Source organism: Schistocerca cancellata, chromosome 1 (genome assembly GCF_023864275.1).
Source record: "Schistocerca cancellata isolate TAMUIC-IGC-003103 chromosome 1, iqSchCanc2.1, whole genome shotgun sequence".
NCBI lineage: Eukaryota > Metazoa > Arthropoda > Insecta > Orthoptera > Acrididae > Schistocerca > Schistocerca cancellata.
The window spans coordinates 820,496,640-820,515,236 of record NC_064626.1 but is presented as its reverse complement, the minus strand read 5'-3'; the positions used below and the strand labels follow the sequence as shown (position 1 = coordinate 820,515,236).

Sequence of the window (18,597 nt, the reverse complement as noted above, 5' to 3'; positions counted from 1 at the left end):
AATTCATTAATTGTGTATTATTTTAGTGGCATTTTAATTCATTTGCAATTCCAATTCCAGACATGCTCTATTAAGTTGCTCTTTCTGTTCCTTTTGTTCCTCTGCAGTGATAGAAAACAGCCCATTGTCATCCTCAAAACAAGGTGGTTCAATTATGTTCCATCAGTACATATTCCTTCATTTTTCCAGTGAAAATAGTTGTATACATCCTAAAAGGACTGGAGAAAATAGTTTTGATGATATAAAATCCCTTTGTTGTCTACCCTTTCAATTCTGAATGTCTCATTATTCTAATTAAATCTATTGGAAGTTTTATATTTATCAGTATACTAGAATAGGTTGAACCAATCCCAGTAAGGCAAAGGAGCATCTGGCCTTGTGTTTAATGTTTATGATGTCATATCTTCTGAATCATGAGACATACAATGATATAATACTGTAGGTACTTTCAGCAGAATATTTGGATATTGTCTGCAATATGTGTTGCAAACGGAGTTAGTAGCAACGAAGTAATAAATTTAAACATCATGCATGATGTGGCAGTTTTTCTTCCATCTCACTATTTATGAAGTCATACCACCTGATATAATATTGCTAGTACATTCAGCAGCATATGTGGATACTCTCTACAGAATTTATTGCAAATATAGTTATTAGCAAAGAAGTAATAAATTTTTTCTGCATGTGTGGCAGTTTTTCACACATCTCATTGTTTATGACATCATATCTCCTGAACTGTGTGTCATTCAATGATATAATTTTGATTACATTCAGTGGTATATCTGCATACTGTCTGTCTAAGGCGTCTTGCCACGGTTCATGTGGCTCGCCCACTGGAGGTTCGAGTCCTCCCTCAGGCACGCGTGTGTGTGTTGTCCTTAGTGTAAGTTAGTTTAAGTTAGAGTAAGTTAGTTTAAGTTAGAGTAAGTAGTGTGTAAGCCGAGGGACCAATGACCTCAGCAGTTTGGTCCCATAGTGCTTACCACAAATTTCCAAAATTTTGTCTGTAAAATTTGTCATGAATGGAGTTAGTAGTAAAGAAGTAATAAATTACTATGTCATGCCTCGTGCGGTACTTTTTCTACAGGAAAAGTGGAAAAGTAGTAAGTGTTATATGTTTTCTTTCATCATTTTGTATGGATAGCCAATGAAATTACAAGTAAAGTTTGTTGTAAGTCACTAAGTGCACTCATTCTCAAATACTGGCAGAATAAAGTCTCGGAATTCATGCATCACGAGCTGTACTTCTTTTTCATACCCACCCCCACCCCTTTAACAGGTAGGTGGTTCTTACACCCACAGGGATCATCGCTTGACAGTAAGGTATGTGTGTGCCAAGTTTGGTTGAAATCGGTCCAGCGGTTTAGGAGGAGATGTGGAACACACACACACCTGTTTTTATAATATGTATGGATATATGCTGTGGTGCAGGGAGTGCTGTTTCAGCACAAGCTGGATATGACAAGACAGAAAAGCATGAAATTAAGGGAATGGATGGTGGCAGCTGAGAATGATGTCTAACGAAGACTTAGACCAGGCAGATGATAAGAACAGAGGATGTGCTGGAGGCACGATGTCCACATGTTCATTTAAGAAAGGCTGATGCTAGTGAAAGGGTGGAGAGGAGGAAAGAGATAATTCAGATACCATGGCTACTGATGCAGCTTTTGATGTCAGTGATGTGAAGAGTGTTTAGCAACTGAGTAATTCAGTTCACATTTAGCCACAGTTTAGCAGTAGCAATTCTGTGGACAGATAGATGCTTAGTTGTATTCAAAATGGAATATACCTGGCTGCTTTCACGCACAGCTCAGATTTTCATTTGATACGAAATGATAGCAAGTGGACTGCTGTTGCGGGTTTTGGGTGTGTGTATAGTGTACACCTTGCACCTAAATGGTCCACTGAGATGGAATTAGGATACTGGATACAACAGTTGGATGATGGAATAATACCCAGGAGAATGAAGGTAGAATTTTATCCAATGATGTAAGACAATATTTGGAACATTTAATATTAAGTAACAAGTATAAGGGCATTCTAAAAACAGTAATTGAAGGTGCAAGCCTGTATCACTAGCTCAATAAAATATTGCAACACACATTTGTTACCTCAGCCTGAAGCTCAATCTTCAGTTCTTCAAGGTTGTCCAACTGAACTTGCAGCTGCTGCACAGTCAAACGTTCACTATTCCGTGCTGCAACTACAGCAGTAGTGTCAACTGTATCTGTAGCAGACATATTAAGCTTCTCCCTGCAGTACATACAACAAAAATATGTAATTTAAATATTATTCTTACCTATTTCTAGATGTGGTTAGTGACAAGGACAAATATCAAGAATTCTTATAGTGTGTATGACATTAACAAACCCAAAACACGAATGTACGAGTAATACATGACTAATTAAACCAAACTAGGACATCAAAATAACAAAATAATGCTACATACATAGTCTGCAAGCCACCATATGGTGCATGGCAGAGAGTATCTTGTACCACTGCTAGCCACTACCTTTACTGTTCCATATGCAGATGGAGTGTGGGTAAAATGACTATCTATATTCTTCTGTACATGCCATGATTTTCCTTATCTTATCAGTCCTTACGTGATATGTATATTGTTGACAGTAGGATCATTCTGCAGTCTGCAACATATGGCAGTTTTCTAAATTTTCTCAATAGTATTTTGCGAAAAGTCTTCTTCCCTCCAGGAGTTCCCAACTGAGGTCATGGAGCATTTCTATAATACTCACACATTGACTAAACCAATCAATAAAAATCTGGCAACATGCCTCTGAATTGGTTCAGTGCCTATCTTTAATCTCAACAACTGGGGATCCCACAGTCTTAAGCAGAATTCAAACTTTCCACAAATCCTCCCAATAAACCGAAGTTGATCAATTGCTTTCTCTTCAGTTGACCCCACATGTGCATTCAATTTCATGTCACAAAAGGACATTGTATTAAGATTCCAGTACCACTGCTAAAACATTTGTCGGTTATTACGACAGCTATTTAGGAAGATTTCTATTGTCAAGTACCTGTGTATACAAAGGTTGAGAATTACAATGTGCTATAGTTCTACATGAATTTTAGAATTTATAAGTGAAGACTTTCATAAGTTACTGAGGTATTACTGAAATCACAGTCATAATTTTTACTATCACAAATTACACAAACAACTAAGTCATAATTAATTTTTTTATATATTTCTAATTTATGTAAGTAAGAGGGAGACTTACATTTACATTGTCCTGATGAACATAAAATATCTAGTGTGACTGTATCTGGTACCTCTTCTTGTTATATTTCAAGTGAAATTCTAAAATCTTGATTTCACACCGATTTTGTGCTGTTTTATAGCATGTGGCATAATACTGTAGATATTTCCTGGATTTTTTTCTGACAGTTCATACCATAAATGTTTTATGTTTACATAGTAACAGACTATGGTCAGAGGTGATTATATCTTTAGGTACCTCAAGTATTTCTATCCTATCTTTGGTTCTCAACTTATGCCAATGTTGTTCTGACATATAAATAATATCTGGTGTGACTGTTCTTGTAACATTTCACATGAAATTCAAGAAATTTTGGTATCACATTGATTTTACACTGTTAGGTTTCATACAGTAGGGTGTCACATTTTAGTGTAAAATCATAAAATATTTAGCATAATTTATGACAGTTGATGCCACAGATGCTTTACATTTACGTGAGAACAGGCTTTGGTCAGAGAAGACAATGTCTTTAGGAATCTTTGGCATGTGTATCCACTCTTTCACTTAAAATCTTTATCGGTTAAGTCAATTAAGTTATCTACATAATTTTTGTGTTTGAAATTGGAGTATTCATTAAGAATCTCCTTAGGATATTTTTTTGTGTGAATATATACCTCAACTTCTTCCAAAATGTAGCAAGAACAGTCATACCAAATATTATTTACACATCGGAACAATGTTGACATAAGTTGAGAACCAAAGATAGCATACAAATACTTGAGATACCTAAAGATAAAAATCACCTCTGACCACAGTCTGTTCCTATGTAAATATAAACTGTCAAAAAAAATTACAAGAAATATCTACAATATTATACCAAAATATTATGCCACATGGTATAAAAAAGCACAAAATCGATGTGAAATCAAGATTTTAGAATTTCACGTGAAATATGACAAGAACAGTTACCAGATACAGTTGCACCAGATATTATATGTATGTCAGAACAAAGTAGATGTAAGCTACTTACATAATTTAGCAATATACACAAAAAAAATTATTACAACATAGTTGTTTGTGTAGTTCTTGATAGTGAAAATTATGACTGCAATTTCAGTTATACCTCAATACCTAACAAAATTCTTCATGCTTATAAAGAATTAAGTCTAAAATTCCTGTAGAACTATAGCACATTGTAATTCTCAAACTTCGTATACGTAGGTACTTAAAAATGGAAATCTTCTGAAATAGATGTCATAATAATCAATGTTTTAAGCAGTGATACTGGAACCTTACTTACAACATCTTTTCAAGACATATATTTCACTGCAGGCCTAATCGTCAAGAAGCAGTTTATATCACTTTTCAATGTTGTGCCTAGATATTTAACCAGCACTGACTCAAATAGCACACCACTAATTCTGCATCTGAACATTGCAGGATAGTTTTTTGCCATTCATCCTCATTAACTTACATTTTTCCATGTTTAGAGCAAACTACCATGCACCAGACCAAATACAATTTCTATCCAAGTCATCCTGTATCCTCCTACACTACCTGAAAGACATTTTCTATATACTACAGCATCATCAGCAAACAGTCACAAACTGATACTCACCCTACCCCCATGATTGTTTATGTATTTGGAAAACAAGAGGTCCTTATCACATGTCCCTGGGGCATTCCTGATTATACCTTCACCTACAAGGAACCCTTTCCATCTGTGACAATATACTGGAGACTATTACTTAAAATGTCTTTCAGTCATTCACACACGTGAGAACCTATTCCACATGCTCAGACCTATCTTAACATCCCTCAGTGGGGCCCTGTGTCACGTGCTTTCCACAAATCTATGAATATGGAAAATACACTGATGTCTCCAAGCTCAAGGTTTTGAGACGGGCCGGCCGCGGTGGTCTAGCGGTTCTGGCGCTGCAGTCCGGAACCGCGGGACTGCTACGGTCGCAGGTTCGAATCCTGCCTCGGGCATGGGTGTGTGTGATGTGCCTTAGGTTAGTTAGGTTTAAGTAGTTCTAAGTTCTAGGGGACTGATGACCTAAGATGTTGAGTCCCATAGTGCTCAGAGCCATTTTTTTTTTTGAGACGGACATAAGAGGTTGGACTATCACACCTGGAAAACTTTAGCTTAATTTATTCCCCACTACATATCATTCTTAATACATTCTCACGGACTTTTTATAGCATACTTGTTTTGTAAAAGATAATGTATTAAACTGCCATGACTATTGGCAAATGCTGTTCAGAACAAATGGCTACAGACAGGTTGTTCACGTCAATAGAATTCAATATCATACTCCTAAGAACACAATGGAACTTAGCTACTGAAACTTGAATATTACGAAGTATCACCTAATACCATGCATATTCAGAAGATCAGTTGTAGCAATTTGTGAGACTGGAGAACTTACAAAATAACTAATCTTGGAGGGAAAAATCAAAAGAAACTCAGAAAATCTTAGGTTATAATGATGGCCTAGAACCCACAGTTATGAGGTGGTTATAGAATGGATCACAAAAGAATGACTAGAGTCTTGGTTAATACATCAGCCACGTAGTACAAGCTATTCATAACTATTGTGTTATTGGCAGTATTGCCAGGAATATCACTATGCTGGAGTTAGTTTAGCATTACATGTAGCTTAACATCATACAATGGCCAAAAAAGGATATAATGAAGGGACATTCAATAAGATGAAATTCCTAGATAAAGATACAGTAGGGATACACAAAATCTGATCAAAAGTATCTGGAAACCCCTATGTAATGCAGAATTGACCACTAGATTTCACAGGAGGTGGACCTGGCAGTATAAAAGGAGGCAGGTAGTACTGTGTTGTCAGTAGAGAAGCAGTAACAGCAGAATGTGTCAGCCAGGGGAACATAGTGACTTTGAAGGTCACACCTAAGTTACAAATCCATAATGGACATTTCAACCTTTCTAAAGCTGCCCAAGTCAATTGTTGGTGATGTAAATGTGAAACGGAAATGCAAAGGAACAATCATAGCTAAGCCTACAAGCAATGGAGTACAATAATTGAACAGCTTCTCAAAAGCCACACATTTCTGTAGTCACAGCAACGGGACACGTGAGGTGATGTAAAGAGTAATGCCATCGGACTGCGGGTAACTGCAAACAAATTATTTGGAATGATGAACCACGCTTTACCCTGTGGCAATCTGAGGGAAGCATTTGGGTTTGGCAAATGCCTGGAGAATGTTACCTTGCTTTATGTGTAGTACCAATAGTCAAGTACAGGAGAGGTGGTGTTACGGTTTTTCATCGTTAGGGTGTGGTCCTCTTACTGCACTTAAGAAAATGCTACATGAAGAAGGATATGAACACATTTTACAGCAGTATGCACTACACAAAATACAGTAACACTTCAGAGACAATGGCTGTTCATTTCAGTATGAAAAAAAGCTGCGATAAAGCAGCACTAATGAGGCGATGATTTGTAGACAATAATATTCCTGAAATGGGTTGGCCGCCCAGAGTCCCAATCTGAACCCAATAGGACACCTTTGGGATGAGTTATAATATCAATTTCATTCCAGACACTGGGTCCAACATCACTACTTTCTCTGGTTTCAGCTCTTGAGGAAGACTTTGTTGCAATCCCTCCACAGATATTCAGGCACCTCGCTGAAATGAAATGATCGTACGGCATTGTTGGCCAGGAGACCCCATGCGAGGTGTTCGGCTGCCGAAACTGCAAGTCCTTTTTAGCTGACGCCACTGCGGCAACTTGCGAGTCAATGATGGTGAAATGATGATGAAAGACACACAACACCCAGTCATCTCGAGGCAGAGAAAATCCCTGACTCCGCCGGGAATCAAACCCGGGACCCTGTGCGCGGGAAGCGAGAACACTACCGTACGACCACGAGCTGCGGACAGGCACCTCACTGAACCTCTCCATCAGAGTTCAAGCCCTTCATAAAGGTGTAGGGTGGGGACACCCCATATTAATGTCCACCAATAGATGCCTGGATACTTCTGATCAGATACACTACTCCTATGTTCATAAACCACTGTGTAATGGTGAAAATGAGAGGGAGAGGGGGGAGGGCTAAATTGTGGTACATCAACACAAGACACACTTAACATGGTTTACAAGGTCGTTAATGTGCCAACAATCAGGTGGGTAGTGGCCTGTTCAAAATTGGGAGTGATTCTACCTGTTCCCCTCAGAAATGTCAGACTAGTGGCCTAGAGTTATAGTGTAAGCCTAGAAAATGAGAGGTCACAGGATCAAATTCAGGTTGGCCCGTGAAAATTTTCAGTCTGCCTTTAATCTAGCCTTCACATGTCAACAATGTGAGGTACCAGGAATGTCACCTGGTTCAGGTCCCACATTAAGCTGGAGGTCCCCTTTCCCCATTTGGATAAATGGGGCAGGCTAGGGACATGCAAGTTATCAAAGTGGTGTTGAATTGAAAGACTTGCACATGGCCTTTGAACCACGTGAAATCACTATTATTACTGTTATTATTATTACCCTCATCATAATCATTGGACAGACACATCCCCTGTCATACATTACAACATTACCAATACTGATGAAGTGGACTGATGTGGCAGTGTCCTGTGTTTTCATTTGGGGCTCTGCCCTCTTGGGAGTAATCACACCATTGAGTGGTGTCAGACCCCTGCCCCCCAGCCACTCTCCCACCCTTAGAGGTACTGTGGTGGTTGCAGTCTATATGGACAATGTCCTTCAACAGTATATAATCCCTGTCAGATTCTAAACCAAATTCATGGCTGATTTAGCCCATCTGTTAACTATTATGTACCACAGATCCCTTCCAGCTACTGTTTCCAGTCGCTAGAAGAAAGCACATGTCACACCTGTCTACAAGAAGGGTAGCAGAAGTGATCCACAAAACTACCATCCAATGTCCCTGACATCCATTTGTTATAGAATCTTAGAACATATTCTGAGCTCACACATAATCAGGTATCTTGAACAGAATGACCTCCTCCGTGATAACCAACATGGATTTCAACAACATAGATCATGTTAAACCCAACTTGCACTTTTCTCACGTGACATCCTCAAAGCCATTCATCAAGGCAGTCAGGCTGATGCAGTGTTCCTTGATTTCAAAAAAGCATTTGACAGTAGCACACCTACACTTGTTATCAAAAGTATGATCATATGGTGTTTCATGTGAAATATGTGAGCAGACTGAGGATTTCTTGGCAGGGAGCAGCATATTATCTTGGATGATAGTTATCAACAGATATGGAAGTAACTTCAGACATACTCCACTGAAGTGTGTTGGGCCTCTTGCTGTTCATGTTGTATATTAATGATCTTTCAGACAATATTAATGGTAACCTCAGACTTTTTGCAAATGATGCAGTTATCTACAATGAAGTACAGTCTGAATGACGCTGTAAAAATATTGTCACACTTTGATAAGATTTCAAAGTGGTGCAATGATTGGCAGCTTGCTTTAAATGTTCAAAATGTTAAATTTTGCACTTTACAAAATGAGAAAAGCATAGTATCCTATGAATATCGGTGCACAGTTGGAATGTGTTAACTCATACAAATACTTGGGTCAACATTTAGTAGGGACACGAAGTAGAAAGATCACATACACTCAATCATGGATAAAGCAGGTAGTACACTTAGGTTTATTCGTAAATTATTAGGGAAATATAATCTACAAAAGATATTGCTTACAAAATGATCATATGACCTATACTAAAATATTGCTCAAGTGTGTGGGACCCGTACCAAAAAGGAGTAGCATGGATATTGAACGTATAGAGAGAAGGGCAGCACGAATGGTAACAAGTTTGTCTGACCTGTGGGAGAGTGTCACTGAGATGCTGAAAGAACTGGACTGGCAGAGACTTGAAGATATATGGAAATTATCCTGAGAAAGTCTACTTACAATGTTTCAAGAACTGGTTTTAAATGATGACTCTAGGAATACACTACAACATCCTAAATATCACTTCCATAGAGATAATGAGGATAAGATTAGATTAATTACAGCAGGCACAGAGGCATTCAAACGGTCATTTTTCTCGTGCTCCATATGTGAATGGAACGAAAAAAGCCCTAATAACTGGTACAGAGGTAAATACCCTCTGCCATGACTTTCACAGTGGGTTTTCAGAGTATAAATGTAGACACAGATGTAGATATTTCAGAACACCTGACACCACTGTAAACTCAGATGAAGCCAATTGTATGAAAAACACTGAAAGGTGAATAAAAATATTCTATTCCATTCGACTACATTTCTCAGAACAAGTGAGCATAATGTTCATCTACAACTACATCTATGTATCAACATCTACATGGATACTCTGCAAATCACACTTACATGCTTGGCATATGGTACAGAATTCTCTGTTATTCCTATCTCAAACAGTGCGTAAAACAAAACAATACCTATATCAATCTGTGTGAGCTCTGATTTCCCTTATTTTATTATGATGATCGTTTCTCCCTATGAAGGTTGGCATCAATGAAATATTTTCACATTCAGAGGAGAAAGTTGGTGGCTGGAATTTCATGAGAAGGTTCCGTCCCAACAAAAAATACCTTTGTTTTAATTATGTCCACCTCAAGTCCTGTATCATGTCAATGACACTCTCCCCTCTATTTTGTGATAATACAAAATGTGCTGCTCTTCTTTCAACTTCCTCGATGGACTCTGTTAATCCTATCTGGTAAGGATCCCAGACCACGCAGTATTAATCCAAATGACAATGGACAAGCATAGTGTAGGCAGTCTCTTCAATAGAACTGTTGCATCTTCTAAGTGTGCCACCAATAAAACACAGTCTTTGGTTTGCCTTCCCCACAACATTTTCTGTGTCTTCTTTCCAATTTAAGTTGCTTGTAATTGAAATTTTTAAGTATTTAGTTAAACTTACGGCCTTCCGACTTAACTGATTTATCATACTAAGTTAAGTTTAACAGATTCCTTTTAGCACTCATGTGGATGACCTCACACTTTTCATTATTTTGGGCCAATTGCCAATTTTCGCACCACACTGATATCTTTCCTAAATTGTTTTTCAATTTGTTTTGATCTTCTAATTACTACACTACATGATAAACGAAAGCATCATCTGCAAACAACCTAAGATGGCTGCTCAGGTTGTCTCCTAAATCATTTATATAGATAAGGAAAAGCGGAGGGCCTATAACACTATCTTGGGGAAAGCCAAAAATCACTTCCACTTAACGCAATGACTTTCCATCAACTACTATGAACTGCAACGTCTCTGACAGTGTCTCGGGTGCAAAGTATGAGCCTAAAGCCTACAGAAATTGATGAAGAGAAAGTAAGACAACCATGTTATGTTTTTAGGGACAACCTTTCAAAACACTACTATCTGGACAGAATTGGGAGATGTAGCTGCCAGACAACAATCTTGTTGAACTTGTGCTTTTATAAGTTCTAAAAGTAATCATCCATGTCCTTCCCAGAGATGATTCAAAGAAAGGACTGTTCGAAATTGTGAATGATGAGCTGTCATATAAAAAGTACAAGCCTGATGCTTGCAGAAAATGTGCTTACAATAATCAGAAACTGACACCAGGGAATATCTTTTCCGTCCATTGTCATGAAGAGGATTCTTTTTTTTTTCCAAATACCGTCATTAGTGATGATAAATTCATTTTATACACTAATGTGACACAATCAATAGCAACAACATTTTATTCCATCATTTCTTAGGTGCACATTATTGGGATAATGCTGTTGAAATTAAGTCTTGCACAAATAAGAGTAAGAGCTAGATTTGGGGGAATTTACTAAGCAGATGTGAAGACGCAAGGGAAGACGCAGGACAAAGGTGGTTACTGATGCATTATGTAAACGAAGGAACGACCTTTAGTAAAAAATAAATGTGAAATCATGAAACAACAGCACAGTTAAATACTCTTATGTTGGTAGACGAGTAGGGGAGTGGAACAAATTACAGTACCAGGAGGTATCCTCAGTCCATTCCCAGAATGCATCACTAAATTTAAATATCTGGCACAACAGTGGCAAAATGCCACAGATTAAAGACAACAGGAAAAGGCTAAATTTAGTTTTTATAGTAAATTATTGTATAACAGGGATCTAATATACTTATGTGATGTAAAAATGTTATGTTCACCACCTTGGCAACAGCCATATTTGTGAGCAAATAAAATTATCTGTCTTTCTATCTATGCTCCAAGGATCACAATTGTAGTAACATTAACTATCACAGTTATGGGTATGATCTCTTTGACCTACAGTCAGTGATTCCACAAACAATCAGTATTTGAAAACATAACACTTTACATAGTTATGACAAAACAAAAGAAAAATGCAACTGGTTCACAGCAGAGAATGGGAAATACAATACCATTTCAAACTGTAAACAAATAATTTATATTCACTGCAACATTCTCCATATCTACTAACCGCAAAACAGTATTTTGGTCTTCCAGATTATCAACAACTGTCTGAACCTCATTAAGCTGGCTGACCAGTTGTTCAATACGCCGATCCTTATTAGAGATTTGAATCTGAGCATCATTCAGTTCTGACAAAGCCTCTGCCAACCCAGATTCACCACTTTCCAAGTTGCGCAGTTGTAAAATCAGTTTCGTTGTCTGAAATGTTAAGCACACACAATACATATTGAATTTGGTAGCATATTAAATAGTTTATACAAGATAAATATGACTTTACATACATCAATGACAGCTGCAAGACAAATGCAAGGAATGAACAATTTACTACAGTCAATGGTGGTTATTCAGTGTGTGAAAGAAAAGACTTCAAGTACATCTTACTACCATAAGCTTAATGGGATATAAGATACTCAAACAACAGCCATCACTGGCATTGTAAATGCAACACTGGTTATGCAATATGTGTGATAAAACAGTAGGATGAAATTCTTTCACCTTTAGTAGAGTGTAAACTGTGCTGATCATAAACTGAAATTGTATGGTAGGTCAGAACTTAGACTCACACATCTGCCTTTCTTTTGCATGCAGTGTTTTTCTGAATCACTACATACAGCACGTCACAAAATGATTCAAAACATCAACTTGCCATTTGTTTCTCTCCATTCTGCTCAGGCTGTAGTTAAGCTGGACTTCCTGTGCCAGTGGGGTTTGCATACAAAGAAGAGAAGCCAGTTGCAAGTTGAATTAGTAATTTATCAATGAGATGTGCTCAATTGAATGAGCATTTTCTAAAAAAGGCAGGTGTTTGTGTTTGAGTTTGATTTCCAGGCCATCACACAGCTTTAGTGAACCATGAAATAACTTTGTTTCTGATACATTAACAGTTCATTTGATTTTATAGGTTGTCATTTGCTCATTGTGCTTGGCAGTTATTTCTGAGCTAATATGTAATTACACAGATATGCAATACATATCATTGATGTTAAGGCTCTCCAAACTACATCAAAACCCAAATATACTCATCCATTTATTCATTTGGTGCTCTGTAGATCCCATCACCAATAAGAACCTCCAGACACATGGATTGAAATGAGGTACACATTAACAAAAGAGAAGAAACTTTAAGAAACTTTGTGGGGAGAGGGGGAGCAGAGGAGGAGAGAGCAAGGGGGAGGGGGGGAGGGAGGGGGGGAGAGAGAAAAAGAGAGAGAGAGAGAGAGAGAGAGAGAGAGATAGCAGTGTGAGAGGGGCGAGGGGGAGGAGGGGAGACAGAGAGACAACTGCTTGTTTCTCAGTCAGATTAAATAGCTGCTGTTTATCTTCTATGGGTATATTAATTATTAATGTTTATATGACTGCAATAGTATTTTTCAAAAGAAATAATTACCTACATCTTTAACAACAGAAGACTTTTTACAATGCACTACTACATATCACACAGCTTTAAAATGAGCCCCACTACCTTCCATGTAGCTACTAAAAATTTTCCTATGTTGAATCTAGATGGCCAGATAATTCGTAGAAGGAGTGGTTAATGAGGTATATTTCTTTATTCGCTATTGAACTAGTAGGGTTTACCGGGTCATTGCTTTATGTCTGATGGGAGCTTGTTGAATACCTTTTCACCAGAGTACATAACTTCACTCTCCACCCTAGACAAGGAGACAAAGCCTAAATAGAAATTATTTCTATGTCTCGTAATGTGATTGTGTAGATCCTGAAACTGATTTTTATTCTCACCAACAATGACTATTTAGGAGTTAAAGTACTGAGAAGTTAGTGTAAGAATTTCAGGGGCCCTCTCAAAGAATTTAATTTACAGAAAATTTTTAGTGTACAGTCCCAAAAATTAATTTCATAACACAATCGGGAGTGAAAAATAGGCAAAATAAGCCAGCAGCTTGTCTTCATATCAATACATTGAGAGATACTTCTAACAGCATGTCATGCTGAACTGAGCTTCCTAATGAGTTTATCCACTTTCACTTGTTATCAAGCGAGATCTTAATGAATTCTGCTACGTTTCATTTAGTGTATGATAATAAATGGGTACTCTGGTGTTATTAGGTCATTTTTGTTTGCTTGGAATGACTTTATGTGAGTCTGTGTAAAATTAAAATTTAAACTAATGGTGTGCTTCCATGCATTCTGCAAAGTCTTTTTTTTTCCCTCCATTTTTTGCACAATAGTTCAACAACAAACCCATCAATCTTCTTCAGGAGCCACAAGTTTTGCTGCCTTGACTCCAAATAGTCTATGAATTTCCGTTGGCCTCGTGCCACTGTTTATAGGTGACTGACTAATGATGCCCAATATGCCAAGATCACAAGACTTTTAGGCCAGTCCAGCAACCATCTGAGCTCTGTCTTCTCAGGTTGAGTTTGGTCACAATATTAGTAGTATACTTGAGCCATTAGCATACGTTTTTAACCTTCCTCTGAAATCATTGGAAGATCATTTATGTAGATTAAGAAGAACAGAATAAGAGGAAATACTACTGATACTTTGAGAACACCACATGTTGTTCCCTGATTCTAAGGTTAGTTTAATTCTTGTGACACAATCTAACAGCGTGATGTTCTGTTTACTGTTATCAAGTCGAGAGACTCCTGCCATGCAAGGGGGATGTCATTTACGCAACAACATTTCAGTTTGTGAGATAAAATCATGTCATTCACACAATAAAAGGATTTGGCACAATCACAGAATATACCAACACAATAATTTTCCTTGTTTAGCTCTGCATGTACTTAATTTGTAAGATCTTGTAAGGCTCTATGTGTGGAGAATCCTTTATGAAAGCCCTTAGGCATTGATTGATTTACAAGTATAGTTTTAGTGTAGTCCTATAAACTCAGAACAAAATTTTAATACTCTGCTAAAAAAAATCATCATAACTGGCAAAATTACTACTTTTTAGCAATCAATGAATGTAAACTGACTTAGTGGTTGTATTCTTTAAACTGATGCCTGTTTGTTGTGCATGCAGTGCCTACCAAAATTAATTGATATATCCATATCTCGAGTGCAAAGTTTGCTGTACTGAGAGTGCTGAGTGTAAAACAAAGTTTCATTATCAATGTGCAAAAGTGGATTCCTTGTTGAACAATGACAAGAATTTGATGAAATCATGGAAATGTGATCACTGTAAAAATGAATCAAATACAACTTTTCCACCAAGAACAGTTATACAGATTAGTGTCATCAATGCCAGAAGATGGGTAGTATGACACTTCCCGAAACGTTGCGAGATATCAACGCTACCACCTGACTGGAGACCCGAGAAACCTTCATCAATAGTTTACGCCGGGCAAGCCTACAGTCGCATATACGACACCTCTATGGGGAGGAAATAGTCTGCAGCTTCAAACGGCTACAGAAAGAACGCACCAAGAAAGCGAAACTTCTCAGCACACTGGCTTTCCTACAACACTGTCGAGACGAGAACATCTTACCAAGGTTTGCGGTGATTCGACATCCAGTAAAATCTAAGAAGACCGACCGGATATTACGAAGAGCAGGCATGGCCTTAGTAAGGGAGCGCATTCATTTCACTCGGAAGGAGCTTGATAGGAATGCGCACACCCTCCTCACATGCCACCTACAACTGGCAGGGACATTACCAGCCTATCTGTGGGAATGGGTCGACTGCAGCACTTACTCCAACAGTGAGGTGCAAAAAGGGGGCTCTGCATCTAAACAACTCGGAAAATTCGGCAGATTAGCCGGGACTCAGATGACAAAAAAGGAGATGAATGATACCAGAGCCGTGGTCAATTTGACTGGAAAAGAACTGGACGCTGCCACAATCGCAGTCCTCAAAAAAGGACTGAATTTCGCCCCCGTCCCCAGAACAATCCCGAAACGAGACATTATCAGTGGCGTAGAAGAAGTAGTACGAGGGCTTCCAAAGGAGGAAGCCGAGGAAGTAAGACGGGAAACTTGCAGAATAATCGACAGATCTCTATTGCCTAAAAATAACATATCTGCGGAAGAACGAGCAGCTCTCCGGTCCCTTAGAGATGACCCTGATATAACCATCCTACCAGCGGACAAAGGCAACGCTACAGTGCTGTTAAGTACTGCCAAGTACTGACAGAAAATAAACCTTCTGCTACAAGACGAGGCTTACAAGAGGCTGAAGAAGGATCCAACCCCGACGATTAGTAGAAAGACGATAGCTCTGCTGAAGAAATCGGACTTACCAGAGCAAATGAAGAAGCGACTGTACCCCAGAGCTCCAGCGATACCATGCCTCTATGGACTCCCCAAGATCCATAAGGAAGGGGTACCTCTGAGACCGATTGTGGACTCCATCAACTCTCACAGTTACGAACTTGCTAAATACCTAGCAACACTGCTCAAATCCCTTGTGGGACACTGCAGCCACCATGTGAGAAACTCAGCCGAATTCGTAAAAATACTCATGGACATGCAACTGCAAAGGGAGGACCCACTCGTGAGCTTCGACGTGATGTCGCTTTTCACGAAAATGCCTCTTCAAGACTCCTTGGCACTTTTAACACAGCACTTTGAACCACAAACAGTCAGCCTCTTCAAACACGCACTAACAACCACGTACTGTCAGTGCAACGGGGAATTCTTCGAGCAGATCGACGGTGTGGCGATGGGCTCCCCACTGGCTCCTGCAATTGCAAACCTCTATATGGAACATTTCGAGGAGGTGGCCCTTCAAACTGCCAGACAGAAACCGAAGCACTTCTTCCGCTATGTCGACGACACTTTTGTCGTGTGGGGACATGGCAAACAGGCACTAGATGAGTTTCTTGAACACCTCAACAGCATCCATCCGAACATAAAATTTACAATGGAAATGGAAGAAAATGGATGCCTCCCCTTCCTTGATATTTTAATTAAGAGGAAGGCAGATGGATCACTAGGCCATGCAGTACATACGAAGAAGACACATATGGATCTATACCTTCATGCAACAAGCTGCCACCATCCAGCACAAAGACAAACAGTACATAGGGCGCGCACCGTCTGCGACAAAGACAGCCTACCATCCGAGCTGCAACACCTGAGAGAAGTCTTCCAACAAAATAGCTACAGTAGAACGCAGATTAACAGGGCGCTTAAAAGAAAGAAAGAAGCAGTGAGAACCCCAGAAGAAAATAATGAAGGAGAAGAAGAAGATAAACGACTCGCTTTCCTTCCGTACGTGGGTCCGCTCTCGGCCAAAATTGCACAACTTCTGGGAAAATACAAGATCAAAACCATTCTCCGCCCACCACCGAAGAGGAGGGAGCTCCTAGTTTCTGCCAAAGACGCGCTGAACCTTAACACACCAGGAGTATACAGTATACCATGCGAATGCGGAAAGCAATACATTGGGCAAACAGAGCGCTGCATATCTAAATGCTGCAAAGAACATATCAGATGTGTGCGACTAGGCCACACAGAAAAATCAGCCATAGCGGAACACAGCATCAATGAAGAACACACCGTCAACTTCGAAAACACGAAGGTACTGTGCCGAGCATCTGGCTTTTGGGAAAGTGTGATCAAAGAATCCATAGAAATAAGGATTCACGAGAATCTGGTAAACAGAGGCGAGGGATACCAACTCAGCGCAACATGGAACCCGGCAATCCGTCGGGGGCACACCCGTCAATGTCCTCCGCCACGGACGCAAACAGAATGCTTACACCGAGAACCGAACGTGGCCACCGGGGGCGACCGCCATCCCCACCACCGCACGCACGCCGCTGGTCCACCGCAGCCACCCGAGGTCTAGTGGAGGGGGGTGACCGCGCATATAAATAGCCCACTCTCCGCGAATCTCGACACTTCACCAGAAGATGGGTAGGATGACACTTCCCAAAACGTCGCGAGATATCAACACTTCCACCCGTCTGGAGACCCGAGAAACCTTCATCGATAGTGTCATCAACGATGAAAGTGTAATTCAATTTTCTAATGAAAATACACGAACAGTGCCAGCGCAATTGCTGGTTGACAGAGCATAGTCACATAACATCAACAAGCAAAATATCTGAATTATTATAGAAAGCTCATGATTGTTGCAACAGCTACAAATGCAGAATGGCTTGATTTGTTGGTGGAACTCAGCTGTGAGAACAGTGAATTTTGTAAAGTCTGAAGCTTATGTAGCACAAATAAGTAAGCTTGTTTGCTGAGAGGAAATTGGTAAGTTGCCTATGGATAACTTTGTTACACTAATAGCCAGATCTAAATGTGTATCAAACTACGTGATGTCTCTTGCTTAATGGGAAATAAAGAAATGCCTGGAACAAATGACTCGCAACATTATTATCTTGAATATTTATCATTGTTACCATCTGCAACTTTGGTCCTGAATAAATAGAGAAATTAGTGCTGCTAATGAACAGTTTGCTTACAAATGGAGACACTCCAAAAAATGAAAATGTATATCAGTGATACTGGCCGCAGATTCTATATTACATGTACATAACATTTGAGTGGGCTACAAAAGCCACAAATTACACAAAAAGTACTCACAGAAATGACAAGGAAATGAGTGTATAACACAAACATTGCAGTACGAAACCAGCATGCATATTGCAGTCACAAATCTTTTTCAGGGCAAATAATCTGCTGATCATGCCATTTGAAATAATGAAGACTGGGAATAGCCCACCATAATAGTGTCCCACATAATACATAGGAGCAATCTTTAAAGCATACATTTCATAAATTTCAGCAATAATGTTACAAAACTGGAAACAATAGCTGCTTCAGTATACCCCCTGATCCAACCCCCTTTTCTTTATGCATTCCTGAAAATGTTCAGCTTTGTTCATTAAAGAAAGCCATCTTCAGTTCTGTAATACAACACATTATACACTGAAGCAGCAAAGAAACTGGTATAGGTATGTGTATTCAAACACAGAGACATCTAACAGGCAGAATATGGCATTGCAATC

General features: G+C 39.1%; 1 protein-coding gene across 1 annotated transcript in view; it reads right to left on the bottom strand.

Moving 5' to 3' along the window:
• Positions 1 to 18,597, bottom strand: part of LOC126188363 (centrosomal protein of 290 kDa-like) — a 188,143-nt gene that overhangs the window by 138,953 nt on the left and 30,593 nt on the right. Inside the window, exons 10-11 of the mRNA XM_049929965.1 lie at positions 11,676 to 11,866; positions 2,112 to 2,253 (exon numbers count right to left, since the gene is read on the bottom strand). Of these exons, the coding sequence (XP_049785922.1) occupies positions 2,112 to 2,253; positions 11,676 to 11,866 (333 nt within the window). The remainder of the gene's footprint in view (positions 1 to 2,111; positions 2,254 to 11,675; positions 11,867 to 18,597) is intronic.